This window comes from Cynocephalus volans, chromosome 16 (genome assembly GCF_027409185.1).
Source record: "Cynocephalus volans isolate mCynVol1 chromosome 16, mCynVol1.pri, whole genome shotgun sequence".
Lineage (NCBI taxonomy): Eukaryota > Metazoa > Chordata > Mammalia > Dermoptera > Cynocephalidae > Cynocephalus > Cynocephalus volans.
The window spans coordinates 4,151,096-4,170,796 of NC_084475.1; the positions used below are offsets into that span (position 1 = coordinate 4,151,096).

The window sequence follows — 19,701 nt, forward strand, 5'->3', positions numbered from 1 at the left end:
GGTGAGGCCTCCCGAGGGCGGCCTGGCAGTGCAGTGTGGTGCTCAGGAATGTGGCATTTGCAGCCAGACTGCTTGGATTAAATCCCAGCCCCAGCTCTGCCACTAACATGTTCTGACACTTGGGAGAGCTACTGTAACTCGTTGAGCCTCTTTTTCCTCATCTGTAAAGTGGGGATGGTTTAATAAGGAAGAAATTCGTTAAGGCCACGAGGGCATCATACGGTCTGCCACCATCAGATCGGCCGCAGTCAGGCCCTGCTCCCAGCATATGCACTCGCCCTGGAGCTGCAGCCTGCAGCTCCCCTCGTAAATGCTCAGCTCCTCCCAGGTGCCCTGTCATGCGCAGTGGCACCCCGTGTGGGTTCTCTTCCCACATCCCCGCATCCAGTCTATCTTCAAGATGGGTCTCCAACCCACCCTCTCCCCTCCATCCCATCATCTCAAGTCAGACCCCTGGTCTGGACTTTTGCAGTGTTTTCCTAACAGGTCTGCTTGCCTCTAGCCTTGCTCCCTGAGCTCCATCCTGCATAAGAGGGCCACAGTGAGCTCCCAAGACACAGGGGGCCCAGGACATCCCTTGGTGAAAGCCTCAACCAGCAACTCTTGGCCACAAGGGCCAGATGCAGTCCCCTTACTTAGCATGGCGTGAAGGAGGGCAGGTTCCCTCAGCTTCCAGCCCTGCCTTCCTCCCCATCCCCATCTCCTGCGCCCCTCTCACATCGGGCTTCGACAGTATCACATGTCTTAGGCATCCCAGAACACGCCCTGTGTTCGTGCATCCCCAGGGCTCGCTCAGGGCCAGGACGCATTGGGCGCTGGATAATATGGAAGGCCCAACAGCAGGCCCCAATGCTTCGTCCCTTTGCCTGTGGTCTGTCCAGGGCCCACTTCTCCTTCCTGTTTTCTTAACAAACTTGTGTTCACCTTTCTAACCTGGCTCCTGTGACCTGCCATCTAGAAGACTTCTGTCCCCACACCTCACACCTCAGGGCCTTCCTCTCCCACTCTGTGCCACGGTGGCTCTTTGGATGTACATGTCACATTTCTGCATGGAACTGTAACAGCTGGCTGTCCTTCTGTCCCCGCTCTCCCTCTTGGACCTGGTTTCTTTGAGGAACAAGACACGATTCTATTTTTCACCCGGGTGCTCCACAAATGTCTGCTGAGTGAATAAAGAATGAACAGGTAAGTGTACGAATGTGTGAATGAATGAACGAGTGAGGACATGTGCCTCTGAACGCGCACTTCTCCTGCCTGGGGAACTCCTACACATTCTGCAAGACGCAGGGCAAACCCCACCTCCTCTGGGAAGCCCACCCTGACTTCCCCTGGCAGACAGAGGCCGGGCCGAGGGCACCACGGCACCGCAACAAGTTTCTCTTAACCAAGGATCCCAGCAGAGTCCCTCCTGCTTAGGAGCCACCCAAGGGTAGGCCCCACCCTGTTCAACAAGGTGGCTGGAGGGTGCTGTTGGAACTCGGGTGAGAGCACCCCAGGCCTCTGCTCTAAGCCCTCCAGTGGCTTCTGCCTCAGAGGAAAAGGCCAAGGCCTTCGCGATGGCTGCGGTCCCCTCTCTGACCCACATTTCACGCTCCTCTCCCCCCAACGCTCCCTGCTCCAGCCACTCTGCCTTCCTGTCTGCCCCTGGAACATGGCAGACAGGCTCGCACAGGCCTGGGGCACTGGCTGTCCCCTCTGCCTGAAGCAACCGTCCCTGAGACCTCCCCCAAAATCACTCTCTCACCTCCTTCTGGTCTATCAAATGCCACCCTCCCAGCGAGGCCTTCCCCGGCCACGCTAACATCACAGCCTCACCCAAGACCCCCTACTTTCCTTGCTTACTGTTCGTCCCTGTAGACAATATCATCATTACATGAATTCCTGTCTGTGTTATTCACTGCTGAGAAGAGAACTTTCCCCACCACCTCGAACGCGGCTTGGTCAGTCGCAGGCACTCAGTATATACTTGCTGAATGAAATCTTTTCAGGACTCAGTGTGGGGTCTGGTTTTCACATTCTCAATGAGCACTTACTGAATTTGAATGGTCTAGAAGAATACTGGTGGGGAGTTGGGGACAGACGGGGCAGGATGAGGGCTGGTGGTGGGAGTCCCCGGGGCAGGGTACCCACAGTCTGTCTCCAAATCACAGTTGCCCGGGCTGAGAGAGGGCAGTCTCAGAGGAGAAAGGTCATTCTTTGCCCTTGGGCCAGCCCCTCCTCACGCAAAACACATCAAGGCTCTGCCACCCTTTGGACTGGCCTCCGTTCAGCAGGCATGCTTGGCTTAGTGGGGCATTTCCTATGGATGAGGCTGGGGTGAGGGGTCATGGGCGCTCAGCTCGTGCCCAGCACAAACTCCCAGCCTAGTGACCAGGGGCAGCCTGGGGGTGGACACGGTCTAGAAGGTAACTTCAAGTCAAACTCCACCTCTGCTGCTTCGCCTTGTGAGGCCAGCAGAACCCCCTTCCCACGGGGTTGTGAGGATTTCATGTAGCTGTAGATCTCCAGGCATGAGCAAGCGGGAGGTCGTGTCATTCTGAACGGCTCCGAGTCACAGAATTCACAGATATAGGAATATCTTTTTCCTTCTAGGAGGTCAAACAGTGTTCCCAAGAGGCTGGGTGCAAAAAATAATTATTGAATGAATGAATGAATCAATGAATCCTTGAGTCTCTGGAATGTAGCACCGGGCTAGGTGCACACATTCCCAATGAGAATTAGCTGGATTGACTAGGATTGAAGAAAACACAGTCCAGCAGTTTGGGATCGATGAGGGCAGGTGAGGGCTGGTGGCAGGCCACCTTGGAGTCTTAGTCACCCCAGACCTGTATTTGTTTTTAATTTTTATTGAGGATAACATACAGAGAGTAATCCTAAGAGTGAAGCTCAGTGAGCACGTGTCTACATCCATGTAACCAGCACCCAGATCAAGACAGAGAACATGCAAACACCCTGGAGGCTTCTGGCTGCCAGTCAATATCCCACAAAGGGAGCCACTTTGTGACTTCCATCACCCTCGATTAGCTCTGCCAGCGTTTGAACTTGATATGAATGGAAGCATACAGTATGATCAGACTCTGCCTTTCTATCTGCTTTGTGTGAGCTGGGAGTTACCACGTGAATGCCAACAGTCAGAATCTGGGTGTGAAAGCGTGCTGGCGGGTGGCCTCCCCTGCAAAACATGGGTTCCGGGGGTTTGGAGCACACAGTGAATGTCTTCTTAAAGGAGTTGTCTTTGGCAGAGTGATTTTCATTTGCTTTGCTGCCAGCCGCCCTCTCCAGGCTGCATGAGTCACACTCAGGGCCCGGCATCGTGCGCTGTTCTGATCACGACGCTCTGCCCACCACCTCCGAGAAGCCTGCCATGCCAGCCTGGCCCACAGCCAGCATCTGGCAACCACTGGGACGCACCTGTGGGGTGGGGGGGCTGCTCTCTTCACTTCCAACTCCTCCTCCAGCACCCATAGCCTGCTCGGTGGCACCTGGGTTCCTGGGGTCACTGTGGGCTGTTTGGAATGTTTACAGGACACTGAGCCACCCCACAGCCTCTCTTCTTCCCCCACGTGCAGGAGCACATGACAGTTTTTAGCCTGGGGCTGGAGAAAGAGCCAGGAATGAGCTTTGGTGTCAGAGACCTGGGTGCAAATGCTGGCTTGAGTCACAGGCTGGTTAGTCTCCCACAAGGGAGGTATTACCTGTGCTGCATCATAAGGACGACGCCACCTCTGCAAAGTGCCTACACATAAATTTCTGTAAATCGCAGCTATCACTGGTATCAACTGGGAAATGGTATAGCTGAATGAGGAGAACGGAATTTGAAGACAGACAGCCTGGGTTTGGATCATAACTTCCCACTTACTGGCTCTGGGGCCTTAGGCAAATTATTTAACCCCTTTGTGCCTTGGTTTCCCCATCTGTACAATGGAAGTAGCGATAGTACCTGCCTCACAGGGTGGCTGAGGATGAACTCAGTTAACATATAAAGTGCTTGGAGCAGTTCCTGGCACATAGTAAGGATCGCAGTGTTAGTTCTCTTTCTGCGCATGGATGTTCCTCAACTTCCCACGGGGCTACATAATCACGTAAGTCCAGATGCTCCCTGAATTAGGATGGGGTTACGTCCGATAAACCCATTGCAAAGTCAAAAAGTCATAAGTTGAACCATCGTACATGAGGAACGTTTGTATAATATACCTGATTAAATCATAGTTAAAGAATTAATTAAATAGTATAAACGCTAGATGCTATGAAGATAAAATGAGATAACATACGGAAAGTTCTCGAGATAATACATATTGTGGTTGGTACCCTGCCTGTGAGTGTTCAATAGATATTTGCTCTTATTTTTTAAACTCTTCATAATTATGGATCCTAAACAGAGAAGTGAGCAGGACAGCGTCAGATGGAGAAGCAGCTACGCGGGCAGGGAACAGGGTTATGGCCGTGCAGGGCTAGCCTGGGCACCTTCCCGCTCGCAGGCAAGGCAACAACCCACCTCTGATAAGCGGGGAGGGTCTCCTGCAGGTCTCCAGACCCCAGCACCTCCTCATGCTTTGCACCAGCAGCAGGCACTCCCCTAAGGCTGGCTGATTTCAAGCCAGAAACGTTCTGGAGAAAGCAACCAGGTTTAAAACCAAAAACCAAAAACCCAGGTTACTTTCCTTCCCTTTCCTCTAGAGATGGGAAGGCGGAAAGAGGACATAAACATCGCTTCCGAGAATATGAAGGGCTTTGTAGGGCGAAGATGAGTGTTTTGTTTTCAGCTCCAGGACAGACTGCATGAGAAGAAAGAAACAGACATTACCGTGGGAGGCACAGCAGTTTTGATGAGGATTAAGAGAGAACTTTCTAGTTCAAATCCTGGAAATCTCAGCTGGAGACTGCTGGACTTGTGACCTCCCTGTCTTCCCCCATAAACATTCACTCATATTTTTATCTTAACTGAGATTCCTGCTAACAGCTAAAAGCAGAATTCTGAGCACCTGGCAACAAGGTCCTACAGGGAAGCTGACCCCTCTGCATCGACCTGCACTTGAAGGGTCGACGGAGCAGGGAATCGTTTTAGCGGCAGCACAAGTCACAGTAGACGAGGCTCTTCCTCCCATACTCACCATGCAAAGACTTTCTTAAAGACTTTACACAAATGGAATTGGCAAGGAAAATTTTTTGAGACAAAAGAACCCTTTATTTTAAAGAGTTTGAGGATTTTTGGTGCAACGAAGCATGCTTAAACAGGCTGCAGGGAGATTTCCCAGAAAAAAAAAAAGCAAGCATCTTCTGTTCAAACTTCATTGGATTCATATTTTAAGAAATCCTGGCCAGTCTGGCTCAGGCAGAAAAATCCTCCCTAGAGAACAACACACGACACAGCTCTTCTATTAAGTACTTCGTTTTACATATGTGATAAAAGTTTGTAAGAGCATATATCTGGGATTTATTTTCTTTTCACTTACTTTAGTGGTCAGTTTTGGCATTTTTATGGTATGAGATAGATTTCTAGGGATGGAAATCCAATGTGTAAATTGCGCTTACAGGAAATAAAGATTCAGCCATGGATGGCTCTCAAAGGCTTTGATCCAGGAATCAATTTGGTTATAAGTCCAGGGTGGCCTGTAATAAAACGCTGGCAAGAAGTCACAGGCCTGGTGTCTGGAAGCGTGTTCCTGGATGCGTTTCAGAATACAGAGAACAAATACTGTCGATGCTGAACGAACACACACATACACTCTTGTGTTTGGAGACTGGGGCCTGATGTTCTTTCATTCAAATATCAGGTTTATATATTTTCTCTCTCAACATAGTAGAACATTTTTAAAAGATAGAAGGAGATAAAATAAATCACTCCTAGTTCCCATGAGCACCACTTTAATATTTCGGTGAATTTCCTTCCGATATTTTTTTTTTTCCAGGCTAATAAAAAAGCCACCGCCACAGTCACATCTATTTCGTACCAGATGATCTTTAAAGGTTCCACATCTGTGGGTTTTTGACTCACTCAGTTTGCTATTTAATAGACTTCTCCCCATGTTTAATAACCCTCCTAATAATCACAGAGTTAAAATAATACATTTTTATCTACGAAATGCTTCAAGAACTTTCAAAAGACTGTCTTGATCAGGGAGCAGGAGAGGGCTTGCGTGGTTTAAATATGGCAGGCGAGAAAGGAAAAGGAGAAGAAATAATCAGAAATAAAGTAAGAAAGAAAGGAGAGAAGGAGGAAAAGACAGGAAGGAGAGAAGGCACTGGGGAAGGGGGAAAAATTGACTTGGGTTTCAGAGGATGCGCATATAAGGGGGTACCACACGGGTTGGTCAGGTGGGTGTGGTGACGGGGGTGTGTGGAGGGGCACCAACCCAGAGGTACCCTTGGGACACATCAAAGTCAGCCACTGCATGAGGGCGAGAAACAGGCTAGAGGCCAGCAGGCTGGGCCACAGGCTAGGGGTCATAGGGGCCACCAAGGCAGAAGGGAGACCCTCCAAACGGTTAAGCAAATGGGGACTCTCCACCTACCAGGCATCTGGCCTTGACTCACTCAGAAATCCATGGCTAGAAAGACAACCAAAGCCATTTTTCATGCAAGAGGAGTTGGACATCAGGAAAAATCAGAGCCCCTTTGTATGACATGCCAAACTGCTGAAGCGAGAAAATGTCTCAGGCGAGGGCTCAGATGCGAGCTGGGAACAGCGCGCTGGCCCTGGGGAACCTGGGCCGTCAATGTGCACTTGTTATCCGGGCTTTTCAGAGCAAGGAGCCGGAAGCGGGAGTGGGGCATCCTCCCCCACCGCATGTGAGTGATGAGGTGGTGACACGGCCTTGGCCGGATCATCCAGCCCCTGGAAGGGAGCCTGGGTGTCCTGAAATGTCCTCAGGGAGTCTTGGGGGATCCATGTCCTTTTCCTTGCACATGATTTGGTATATGGGCTAGGAGAGAAGTGGGCAGGGGATCCCTGGAGAAGTAAGAGCCAAAGACTCGCTTCCTCCGAGACCCATCCTCACTCTGGGTCCCCTTCCCTGTCCCCATGTGCACCGTATTCTTGGAGTTAGCAAATGAGAATAACGACCAGGCACGAACACTTTATTACAGCTCCTCGCCAAGCTCTCACATATTTTATCTCAACTTCTGCCAGCAGATCTGCAGAGCAGACATTGCTAACAATCCCATTTTGCAGAGAAAGCAACTGAGTCTCAACGAAGCCACAATGACTGGCTTACGTTCCCACAGCTAATAGGAGGCGGAGCCTGGATGCAAATGCTGACTCACTCTGGGATCTGAGCCCCTCCCACCTCATCCTACCTCCTCTGCAAGTCAGAAGAGTTGTTGTTCCTTCCAAATCTATTGTGAGCCCCGTGATGGAGCTCTGCATGCATTTTCCACTTGACCCTCCCGACAACCTATGAAACAGGTCTCGTTAGCGCCCCCAGTAGGAGCCCCTAACACCCGGGTGTGTTCTGATGCTCTCGCCACACCCTGCCCTGTACTGTGTCTTCCCTACTTCTGCTGCTGCCCTGGGGTCTCCAGATACAGATAGTAAGTTCCCTGTGGCCTTTCTGTACCCACAATGCACAGCCCGAAGCCAGGCATGCAGCAGGTGCCCCATCAAGGCTTGAGGGTGACAGAGTTAAGTAACACTGCTCTCCAAGGCAGCCCCTGTGGGCCTGTGGCCTGCGCGTAGTGGCGGCTCTCAGGAAAAAATGAGAGAGAGGTGAGGTCTGGTTTCAGCAGCCACCTCTGCTCCCTGCCCCACCTGCCATTTCTCTGCAATCCCCACCTCCCTGCAGGAACAGCTTCCCCATCCCCCTCATCTTCAAATCACAGTCTTCTCAGGGCAGAACGGGACACTCAGGACCAGCTACCATATCTGGTGCAAAGTGAAAATGTGGGTTCTCTTGTTAAAAAATGATTAAGAATCTCAAGACAGCAACAGCAGAACATGACACAAAGCACAGGGCCCTGTGTGACTACATGAGTTTCGGGCCTGTGAAACTGGCCCTGGTGACAGCGGTCATTTTCCACCCTTTGCACACAACCTATCCCTGGGGTCTGGATTTTTCTGGAGCAGTCCTGATGTTAAATTTTCTGGATCTCCTTCTCCCTCCCACCAATAAAAAACTATGAATGCCAACATTTCAGGATCCTAACAGCATCTCCCGTATTGCCTCTTACACTTAGGAAAACAACAAAAAAATCTGTTGCCTGGTCTATTCAGAGTTTTGGTTCAGAAAATGCAGTTGTCACTGTGTCATCTGTCCCATCCTCAGCCTTTTCAGGCACAATCTCATTTAATTTTATGAGGTAGAGGTTGTCCATCATTGCGTCTCCATTTTGCAGATGAGAAAATTGAGGCTCAGAGAAGCTAAGGAATTTGCCCAAGGTCAAGAGCGAACACAGGGTTCCAAATGCAGGCTTCTTTGCCCACCCCTGCTGCGCCCCCTTCCTTGCCATCTTATCAACCATCACACAGACTTGGCTCAGATGTCCCCTTCTGACTCCCTTCTGCACAGCCAAGCTCCGGGTGGGAGATGTCAGAGAGCCAGAGCCGTGGGGCTTTGGAGATCAGGGAATGAGCCTGATTTCATCACAAGTGGGATGTGGTCTCATTGAAGGGTATCGAGTTGGCTTATATTTTTACAAGATCTTTCTGGTTACATGTGGAGAGAAAGCAGGGAGACCGGTCAGGACACTACTGTGGGCATCCAGGCAGGCCAGAGATGACAGAGCTGGGAGGGAGGTGGCAGCAGCAGAGAGGGAGAGAAGTGGAGGGAAAGCTGTGGGTGTGTTTTGGAGGTGGAGCTGGAGGGACTGGGGAGAGTGTCACAGGAGAGGGACTCTTCTCTTGTCTCCATAATGGCCGGCCCTGTGCTGGGCACAAGGCAGGCTCTCGGCATTTGCTGGATAGATGGACTAATGACTGAATGGGTGGGAAAGGGAAGGGACCCCACAGGCCAGTGGCAGCACATCCAACAAGCGAGGCCACCTCCAGCCTGCTGTTCCTTGCCAGGGTGTCAGAGGGCAAGGAGGCCAAAGCCAAGAGTGTTTCCAAGAACAGGGGTCTGAAGTCACTGTGCCCCCGGCAGTGCCTCTGTGGGGGCACAGCCACTGTCCTTTCCACAGCACTTTTCCAAATATCCTCTCATCAGATATTCACACAACCCTGGGGAGCAGGGAGGGTACAGTGTAGAGAGAGGACGGAGGGAGGGAAGAGGGAGGGTAGAGGAGAGATGGAGGGACACTGGAGGGAAGGACAGGTCTCATTTGCCAATTTCACAGCCAAGCGAGCTGAGGCTCTAGGTTAAGGGACAAGCCAAAGACTTTCTAGATGGTTAGTGGCAGAACTGGGACCAGGCCACAGGCCTCCTGACTCGGAATCCAACAGTTTCCACACTCCAGCACCCTGTCCTCCTTCATCAGGGCCTCCTCCTGCAACACTGGGAGTTCACAGCTGTGCGTCACGCCTGGCGCAGCCTTGGCTCTTGGCAGGTGCAGCAGGTGCCCAGTAGGTGTTGGTGGGATGAATGGGCCAGGCCACGACCCCTCACACCTGCTGTCTCTATTGCTGGGTATCAGCAGGGTTGCTCAGCTCCTGTCCCCACTGCTCGAGGTTCGCTGGCTCCTCGGGGCCAGGCCAGGGCAGTGGGCAAACTCACTGCATCAGAGAATGCGATGCGGGGAACACTCGCCTGGGTGGCCGCCATCACCACCCCGAGCGCTGCCTGGGTGCAGCCCTATCCCCACTCCTAACTGAGGGCGTCAGCGGCTGGCTTTACGGCTCACAGAAGCCATTCAGAGTGGTTCTGCCTCTGAGAGGTGAGGACCTAGCACCGTGGTCTCCACCGGGGGAGGCATGGCTTCTCCCATTCTCAGGTCCTTGAGGCCAGGGAGCTGACCCAGGGCCTCGCTAGGTCGGCTGCAAAGTTTGGGCGACTTACTTCTCCTGGGAAAATTTCCAAGGTTCAGGAAACGTGGAAATGGGGAGAAAGCAGTGATATGTTTGAACATTCACAAGGTGCCCGGCACCAGGAGCGGTGTTTTGCATGCGCTTTCTCATACAACCTTCACGACAACCCCAGGGACTGACCCTACAATGCCCCTATTTCACAATGAAGGAACTAGAGTCCAGAGCAGTCTGATAATTTGTCTGAGGACACAGAGCTGACAAGTGGCATAGTCTGCACTCAAACCCAGGTCTGTGTGACTTCAGCGCTGGGGATCTGACGCTGCGCTTCCATGTGGACCAACGGGGGAGGACAGGGTGAGCTGGGACGAGTGACCAGCCCCCTTCATGCATCCCTGGGGCCAGGAGGTGACAGAGGTGATGGCAGGTGAGCTGGGGAGGCTGACATTTGGCTTTCTCCCAGGCTCTGTCAGCCTTTCCACACTCTCTTTCAGAGATGGGGCGATGGTGGGGGAGAGAGAGGGACAAATGAGCCACATCTGCTGAGCACCTCTGCCTCTGTCACCATAGTAGGCACAGGAGGGTTAAATATGGTGACAGCAGAGGCCTTGCTTTAGGTGTGCAATCCTTAGAGGCGGTGTGTGTGTGCGTGCATACGTGTGTGTGTGTGTCTGTGTGCGTGTGGGCATGTGTGTGTGTGATGGGTGGGGGAGGGGCCACAGCAGCTCCAGTTAAAATCCGAAGCCCGAACAAGCCCATGCACAGTGAAGCCACCTGTGGCTGGGGGACATAAATGCTTGCAAAGTCCAAGGAAGGAGCTGGGGTCGGCTTCATGGAGACTGTTGGCTTGTAGGATGGAGAGAAGTGTGGGGAGGGGGTGCAAGTGGGGGCAGACATCAGAGCGGACTGGTCTTGATGTTTTCAGGGAGAAAAAACAGCTGGAGGACTCTTCTGACCCAAGCACATTTCTGTCTGACAAACCCCAACATGATGGCTCCCCTGCCCCCATCTTGGCTCCAAGAGCATGGAGGGGATAGGAGACCTGGGGCCAAGGCCGCACTTGGCCAAGTGTGAGGCCACACTCTGTGCTGTCTGGGAGCAGCAGAGAGCCAGGTGTCTGTGAGGCACAGGACTGGAGCTTCGCTGAAGGGTCCCCTGTGTGCGCTGGAGGTTGGCAGCTGAGTGCCTCATCTGGCTCCATCTGGTTGGACACAAATGGCTCACACCAGGAGCCTCGTGGGATGCAAGGGCAGTCCCAATGCCACCCATTAATATCCTAACAAGCACTCACTTGGGGAACACCTAGTCTGCAGGTGTGTGCTGGGCACTTTCCCATTCGCTGCCTTATCTCATTTTCTACAAACATTAACAACTCAGAGAGGTTTACTAATCTGCCCAAAGCTGCACAGCTATTCGGAAAAACTGAGATTTGAACTCAAGGCCTCAACTTGGCCACTTTCCTCTACCCCGTATTGCCTTTCCCACCACTTTAACTGATAGAATGGCCCTGGTGTAAGGAGACCCAGACTGCATTTCTTCCAGACCTCTGCATCAGAAAGAGCTGGGCTTCTCTTATGGAACAATTCCCTTTCATTGTATGCACACTGTGAACTTACACCTAGTCGTGCTCTTATCTTTTTTGCCGGCCCCCAGGAAGCTCAGAGACAAGTCCGTAGCCTACTTCTAGCAATCCAGCCAGCCCTGGCAGCAGGCATTGTGTACACTAACCGGACTCAACCATCTTCTTATTTTCCTGCTCTTATCTTTACATCCATCCCAGTCCCTCACCTCTTTTATTATTTATCTTTTCCTTTTATTCCTTCTTTTCACTTTTGGTTGGAGGAGGCAGAACGAAACAGAGTAAAATCATGTGATGTAATTTTCACAGCTTTGAAAAGTTTTTCATATGAAGAAATTGATAGGCTAGAAAAAAGTGTCCTTCATCTGCTACCATATCCTGACTTGCAGGTCAGAAAAGACGGTTTCATGTGGCACTTCCAAGGGTGCCATCGGGGATGAAGAATTGTAGGGGGGCTCGAAGGCTGACCGGGCCAGACCCAACCTGGCCCCTCTCGGGTGGGGAGGGGGGTAGGACCAGCTCATTCCCTTTCTGAAGCTGTGCCCAGGGGAGCACGCACCCATGGGAGAAGGTCCTTATGGAGGGAGAGGCTGTCGGGAGGGCAGGTGTGTCTCTGACTGTGTGCGCAGGTTAACCCTGAGTGAGGTGACAGCCTGCAACATGACAGACCAGCAGGAATGAGCTCTTCATCCTTCTGCATGTATTGCTGCAGCTCCCTGCTTTGGTGGATGTTTGCGGCCCAACCTTCCCTCAAGTCCCAGCCCAAGGGGAGGCTGTGGGGGGCAGAGTCCTGGACAGGCAGCCCCCACCCCGCTTCTGTTCCATGTGACCTTGGGTAAGTCACTCTGCCTCATGGGTCTTGAGTTTCCTTTGCTTGCAGCATAAGGACTGGGCTCCAACAGCTGTTCTCAGTGCAGGTGGACACCGGCGGGGCCCTCGCGGGCAGGGTAAGCATCGCTATTAATAAAGGACGGAGCCCCAGCACCTACGGCTGACACCAGACCATTCCATGAATAGGCTCGCTCCCCCTTACTTGTGTTCCGTGGGCTTTCTCAAAGGGAAGAGAAGTGAGCAGCGTTCCTACCAGCTACCAGGAATCAGCCTGCACCCTCTGCCCCGCCACCGACCTAAATGATGCTTCTCTTAGGCCAGGGACATGTGGCAACATCTGAAGACATTTTTGGTCATCATGACTGGAGAAGGTGTACTCCTGGCTTCTAGTAGACAGAGGCCAGGGGTTCTGTTAAACATCCTACAACACCCAGGACAGCCTCCCCTTGCAAAACAAAGAATGACCCAGCCCCAAATGTCAACAGTGCTGAGGCTGAGAAGCCCCATCCTGTCCTGAGGGGCAGTTAATAATGAATGCCTGAGGCTATCACGAGTCATCGTGGTGCTTCTGAGTTATGTCCCATGGAACTTTACGGCACTACTTTTGGCTCTGGGGGTCAGGTGTTGGTGTCAGAATCTGAGAGCCCCCATGGGCATACCCTTGATTTTCTTTCCCACAACTGCCTCTTCTGTCTTCCCCAATTTGGGCACGGCACCACCAGCCGTCCCCAGCCTCTCCCTGCACAGACCCCTATTCTATTTTCACCATAACACAAATCAGCAAAGTGCCAACTACCCCATTCGAATGTCAGTTCCAGGAAGCGGGGACCTGTCTGTTCTGTCCATAGCTGTGACCCAGAGCCTGGCGTGTCTGACACAGACCAGGTGGTCAGTGAGCATGTGTCCGATGAATGAATGAATGAACAGAAGCATGCCTGGCAGGCAGGCCAGTTATGTATATGCGTGTGTTTGCCAGAAAAAGGTTGAGAACCACTGAGCTAAGTAATCGCAAAGGCTCTTCCAGCTGGAGAAAACCCCCTCCTCCTGTCACGCTGCCTTCAGGCCATGCAGAACTGGGTTCAACCTGTAAGCTATGGGTGGGGGCTCTCTGGGGCTTGAGTGGCAGAAAGTCGGTGGTGATAGGAATGTTCCAGATCATCCAGGACCCATTTTCAGATAAGGATACAGAGGCCCACCAGGCTCTCTTCACAGCATATCGCTGCTTCAGTTCAGCTGTGCTGGACTTTGCCTCCCTCACCTCTGAGACCCTGGATCCAACGACTTGAGGCCCCTTCAACTCTGTGCTTCTGTGACTATGTCCAGGAAATCCTCAGAGTCTGGGCTGTCTGTGGAGACTCACACAGGAGATTTATTTTAAAGACCTAATGATTTTCCCACTGAGCTTTTCTGAAGCCCCTGATATGGGGTTCCTCCAAAGCCAGCTCTGCAGAGGAGCCATTAAGTCAATCCCCAGGCTAGGGACCACCAAGACACCCAGCTCCTCCTAAGTCAGCTGGCTTCAGTTAAAAGGAGCTGATGTTTCTTTATAAGATGAGAGAAAGGTGTAAAGAAGAGAGGAGGGTAGTGAAGAGACATAACAGAGCATTAAGGGAACGTGAACATGAGAAGGGACCTTCAGGACCCCGTGAGCACCAGTTATGGAACAGGGACAGGAAGGAATACCCCTGTCATGGACTGAATGTGTCCCCCAAAATTCTTATGTTAAAGCCCTAATTCTCAATGTGACCCATGGTATTTGGAGAAGGGGCCTTTGGGAGGTAATTAGGTTTAGATAAGGTCGTGAGGGTAGTAGGTCCTCAGGATGGAATTTGTGCCCTCTTGAGAAGAGACCGAAGAGCTAGCTCCCTCTCTGCCATGTGAGGACACAGCAAGAAGGTGGCCATCTGCAAGCCAGGAACAGAGCCCTCACCAGGAACTGAATAGGCCAGGACCTTGAACTTGGCCTCCAGGACTGTTAGAGGTAAATGTCTGTTGTTTAAGCCACCAGTCTATCATATTTTGTCATGAAAGCCTGAGCTGACTAAAACAACCCCATTTTACCTTCCCCTTCCCAAGTCTGTGTGTTTCTAATGAAGAACTACCCCCTGGGAGATCTAGTGGAAGGAGGAGCTCATATGTTCAGCCTTGGCTGTGATCAACAAAGTGGCATCCCTGATACTCAGGAGCTGTGGCCGTCTTAAGCCTCATTTTCTACATCTATAAAAGACAGATAATTAATATTTACCTTGAAGTGTTGTTGGCAATTACATGAACGAATGAGTCCTACATGAAGGTCTTCAATAAGTGACGGCTGTTATTATTAACCCCAGAGGGCAAAGGAGGGCCCCAGGGTGAAGTTATTAGCCGGTGGCACTGGCACAGTGGGAAGGTGTGCCTGCACTCACCTGGGCCTGACTGGACAGGCTGCCTACAGGTTATTGCAAGAGAAAAGGAAAGAAAACACAGATAGGAGAAGTTCCTAGCCCAGTGCCTGGCCTGGAGCAGGTGGAGAAAGGCTGTTATTTGGATGGTCTCAGGTTTAAGGCAGAGCTTCTAGGTTGACCTACCATGAAAGAGTTCCAGGTGTGCTGAAAGAGTGCCCCTCCCACCCCACCTATGGGCAGCTGGGCAGGGCTTGGGCCAGCTGAAGCCCCTGGGTGGACATCCTTGGCTGTCCTCTCCTTCCCCTCCCCCAGGGTACAGGGCTAATATTTTTTCTGTGTGCCATGGTGCGAATAAAGGTTGGGTACACTGGTCTGAGGAATGCTACCCAGGTGAGAAAGGTGAACATGATTGGGGCAAATGACTCTCTGACTCTCAGGGTCTAGAATCTTCCTCTAATTTCCCCCACTAGTGCCTGGCACAGAGCTGGCTCAAAGTAGGCACGGGGGCCACTCCTGGCATCAAGGCTGCCACCCCGAGGCTCTGACAGAGCTGTGAGTGTGCTGGAGGCAGCTTTGTCTATCGGTGCCGTGGGGCGTGCAGGAGGGGAGGGGCACTGCTGAGGCTGAGCTTTGCCACGCCCAGAGCTCTCCTGATGGCAGCACAGTGATGGGGTCTGCATGGGCCCTGCCTCAGCAGCTCCAGTGAGTGCTCTGGAGCCAATGTTGGGCATGGGGGCCTTGGTATGTGGCCTTAAGCTGCTGCCCTCTGGGCCCAAAGTATCCTCTTCTCCTCCACGTTTGCGTGGGGTCTTCTGTCGCTGGCACACAGTACATGCACTATGGCATTTGATTACATTGTATACCCCCCCAATTCCAAAATGCATTAGAGATTGAACAAATGTTGGTTGATGATGCCTTTGGTTGAAAAAGATTTACTACCTCTTTCCTATGTCCCCACTATTGGCTGGGTGTCACCAAAGATACAAAGAATGAGGTGAGGGTCTCAGGAAACGGGAGAGCAGGGGACTGACTGTGGTGAGGACAACCTAGTCCAGAACACAATCGAAGGAGAGAGACAGAGACAGACAGACAGACACAGAGAGAGACCAAGAGACAGAAAGAGAGACATAGACAGAGACCGAGACAGAAAGAGAGAGAAGAGAACGTGTCATGCAATTTGTGTATCCATTGTACATTCTCACTTCCAAATGCCTTCATGCTGCCGCCAGCCCAACCTTAGAGCTGGGTTCCACTGGGTAGCCAAGAACTCGATTCTATTTTTAATGGCAACCCAGAAGCTGGCTGGGAAATGGCAGGATGAGGTGTCAGGAAGAGCTCTGTAGCAAGACAGAGGCTCAAATCTGGCCAAGCCTCCCCCTATCTGGGTGTCTCTGGGCAAGTCCCTGGACATCTCTGTGCCTCGTGGCCTCATCTGCAATGGGGGTGAAGGTCGTGCCCGCCCAGGGCTGTCGTGAGCACGCCACGCAGTAACAGGCACAAGGCTCTGCATCACTTGAGTATTTTGACACTTGTCCAGTGGAGCGGCGGGTAAAGGGGGGAGACCCTGCTTTGGAGGGTCGAAAGAGGAGGGGCAAGGCCAGCTCTGGTGGAGCTGGGAGCCCGCGGCCCTGCCAGCTGGTGTGGACGCCTGGGGCACACAGAGGGCCGGGCTCTCCTGGCCCGGCAACACCTTGTATGGGAAACTACCAGGAAACCCAGACTGCTGCTTGCAAGTTGCCGGCAAACCCTTCAGAGTTCGCCCTGCACCCGGAGCTTTATTAGATGTCTGCTGCAGAATTTCTTCAGTTTCAGCTCAAAGGTTTGTTCTTTTCATTTTCTTTTTTCTTTCATTTTCGTTTGGATGTAATGCTTTGAGGTACTTTGCTAGAGAACAGGTGGAAATAATGCATTTTGCACACAAAAGCCAACATGGAGGTACCCCCCCGTTTTCCCCCAAGGGAGTGGCCTGGGGTTAATGTGCTGTCCGGGTCTCAGCCCTGCCACTGGCTGGCAGGCAGAGGCATCATAGGAAGTGTCTTGGCTGCAAGCTGATGTACTTTTGTGAGATAAGCTGGCAGTTCCCACCCAGGTTGAGGGACTCTCAGGATGGCTCTAACCACAACAAGAAATCTTAAACCAGCTCTCCCAGCCTTGGTTCCCCTAAGGATGTTCTGGCCCTTGGATATGACCTGGTTTGACCCTCAGAACCCCTGAGCTTTGGGGAATGACCGAAGCAGTCCAGTTCTTTTCGTGAAGTCCCCCAGATGGCCCTCTCTGCCAGCAGAGCCAGCTGCCCAGATCAGCTTGGGGTTCTCTTGATGAACACCGGAGTGCAAATGACTCGAGGCAGCTGGCAAGATGTTAAATGCAGCATCAATCCTAATTAGAATGAGGAATTAATAAAAGAGGCATTCCAGTCACTCTGGCAGGCCAGGCTTGCTAACAGGGAGGAGGTAGTTCCAATTTTCACTGGGAAACTGGAGGGCTCTGGGTCACCGCATGACTTCGGGTGGGGACGTGGCATGACCTATCATGCACACAGATGGCACCCAGTGGAGCTTGTGAGGTAGAACACCCAGGCTCTGCAGCCTCTGCTCTGTACCAAGCTCAGGTGCTGTGGCAGGTAGTGACGTGGGAACATTCTCCAGATGAGAGGAGTAGGTGTTCCTGATCTGAGCAACTGCACACCAGAAATGATGTTTTTCAAAAGAAAAGAGGAGGGTGTGACTGTGGGCCCCCCCGCTCCCGCTCCTTTGTGTGGCAGTTTCCCGAACTATTGATTGCACATGTCTATTACCTGAAGACCTGGTCCGCTTAGCTCTGGCATTAAGCTCCGAATTTCGAAGGATAAAGCAGCCTAGTTTGGGAGTGTATGTGGGAGACAGAGGTGGGCAGGATTCCAGATGAGAACGAGCACGGTCTGGGGGGTAAAAGGGGGCAGGTTCGACTTCACCGAGCAGACCCAGTTTCACAAAGTCTCTCTCCAGAGGACTTCAAATGCGGCCAGAAAAGTGCTGTCCTTTAAAGAGCTCCCCACCAGCCTCCCCCGGATCCAGCTCCGCGGAACTGTTTGCAGGGGCTGTGGCCGCAGCCGGGAAGGCCAGGTGTGTGGGAGAACGTCCTCGGTACCGAGGGGCGGGCTTCACACGCGGGAAAAGGTTACAGAAACAGAACGAGGAAACTCCGTCCAAGGACGCTTGAAGAATCAAAGGAACGTTCCCCCAACTCCCCCCATCCGGTCCTCAGTCTGAGAGCCAGGACCACGCGGCAGACCTATCCACAGCCTGGGCGGGACCAGACGGTCCCTCCACGGCCACCTGTTAGTTCGAGCGCCGCGGCTGGGCAGGAGGGCGCCCGGGACGCGCTGAAACCCAGCGCATTTCGGCTTTGGAAACGTCCGGGCCCGTCCCTGGCAGGGAGCCGTCCCCACAGTCAGGGGGACGCAAGCCCAGCCCCGCGAGGCATCCCAACCTCACCACAGCTACCACTCGGCCTCAGGGCGCGCCTGGGGTCGCAGCGGCCCTCCTCGAAGGGGCAACCACGCCCCTCCCAGGCCGTTGCCCACGAGCGACAGCAGCTCGCCCGGGCGCACGCCCATCTCCCACGGAGGCCTCCCGCAGCCGCCCTGCCCAGGGGCCGCGACCCAGACTCGGCGTCACCCCCCACGGCCCCCCCACCGCGCAGGGAGGAGCGCGCCGGCGGCCCCGTGGAGGAGGAGGCGGGCGCCGGGATGGGGCGACCCGGCTCCCCGAGACGCGCTCGGAGCCCAGCCCCCAGCCCCCGGCCGGCCCCGCCCCAGGATGGCCAGTTCCCATAGCAATCGCACAGACACCGGTTGCCAAGCAACCCCTCCCCCTCCTCCCTCCCCTCCTCCCGCGTCCGCTTCCCCCAACCCCAGCCTCCTCCCGCCCCCTCGCCAGCCTCCACCTGCCCCCCGGGGCGCCGGCGCGGGCCCCCGGGGATCGCTCGGGTCCCAGGCTGCGCGCGCGCGTGAGTTTCGGTGTGTTTCATTGTGCGTGTGACAAGGGGTGTGCGAGTGAGAGTTAGTGGGATCGGTGTGTCGGGGAGGTGCCCAGCGGGGAGGGACCCGAGCGGGTGCACAGCACAGCTGGCCGCGAGGGGACCCGCCCGCCCGCTCCGGCTCCTTTGTGTCTCGCGCGGAACCGGCGCCGCGCCCACCCCCTCCCCAGCCCAAGCCCGGGGCTGTGTGTGCGTGTGTGTCCGTGTGTCCGTCTGTGTGTGTCGCGGGGAGGGGCCGGGGCCAGCAGTACCTTCGATGCAGCACACCCGCCACAGCCCCGAGTGGGTGAGGTCGCCGCGGGCGCGGCGGGGCGGGGGCCCGTCGTCCATGGTCAGGTTGGTGCCGTTGCAGATGTGCGCGCTGGAGTAGAGCCAGTAGTCGGTGCCGATGGCGATGGCCATGAGCGAGAAGGCGGCGAAGGCTCCGGCCGTGGTCAGCAGCATCTGCAGCCCGCGGTCGCATCGCACCATGGTGGGCGCCTCATAGTCCGCCGCCCGCCGGCCCGGCCCGCCGCGCCCGCTCGCCCTGCTCCCTCCGCGCGCCGCTCCGGGGGCCGCCCGGGCTGGGGGGCCGCGGGCCGGGGGGCGGCGCCGCGCCGCGCCGCGCGCTCCGACCCCGCGCCCCGGGCGTGCGTGCGCTCGGGCCGCGCCGGGCTCAAACTCCGAGGCGCGGCGGCGAGTGCGAGCTGCGCGGGCCGCCGGGGCCCCTCCCTCTCGGCCCGCGCCGCCGCCGCTGCCGCGCTCCCGGCCCGCGCCCCGCTCCTCTCGGCACCGCCCCTCGAGCCTCGGCCCCCGCCCTGCTCCGCGCTCCGCTCCGCGCCCCGCTCCCCTCGGCCCGCACGGCCCCTCCCTCCCCGCCGCGCCCCTCCCCGCGCTCGCGCGCTCTCTCCGCCTCTCCCAGGCTTCATTCACATTATCAGAGCCGAGGAGGCCGAGGGGAGGGTACCCCAGGAGGACCGAAGGGTTAGGAAACCGCTTCTCCAGCCACCTCT

At 54.4% G+C, this 19,701-nt stretch overlaps 1 protein-coding gene across 1 annotated transcript in view; it reads right to left on the minus strand.

The window, feature by feature from the left end:
• CACNG4 (calcium voltage-gated channel auxiliary subunit gamma 4) overlaps positions 1–19,180 on the minus strand; it is a 58,158-nt gene extending 38,978 nt beyond the window's left edge. The window contains exon 1 of the mRNA XM_063081377.1: positions 18,961–19,180. Coding sequence (XP_062937447.1) covers positions 18,961–19,180 — 220 coding nt within the window. The remainder of the gene's footprint in view (positions 1–18,960) is intronic.
• Positions 19,181–19,701: the final 521 nt, after the last annotated feature.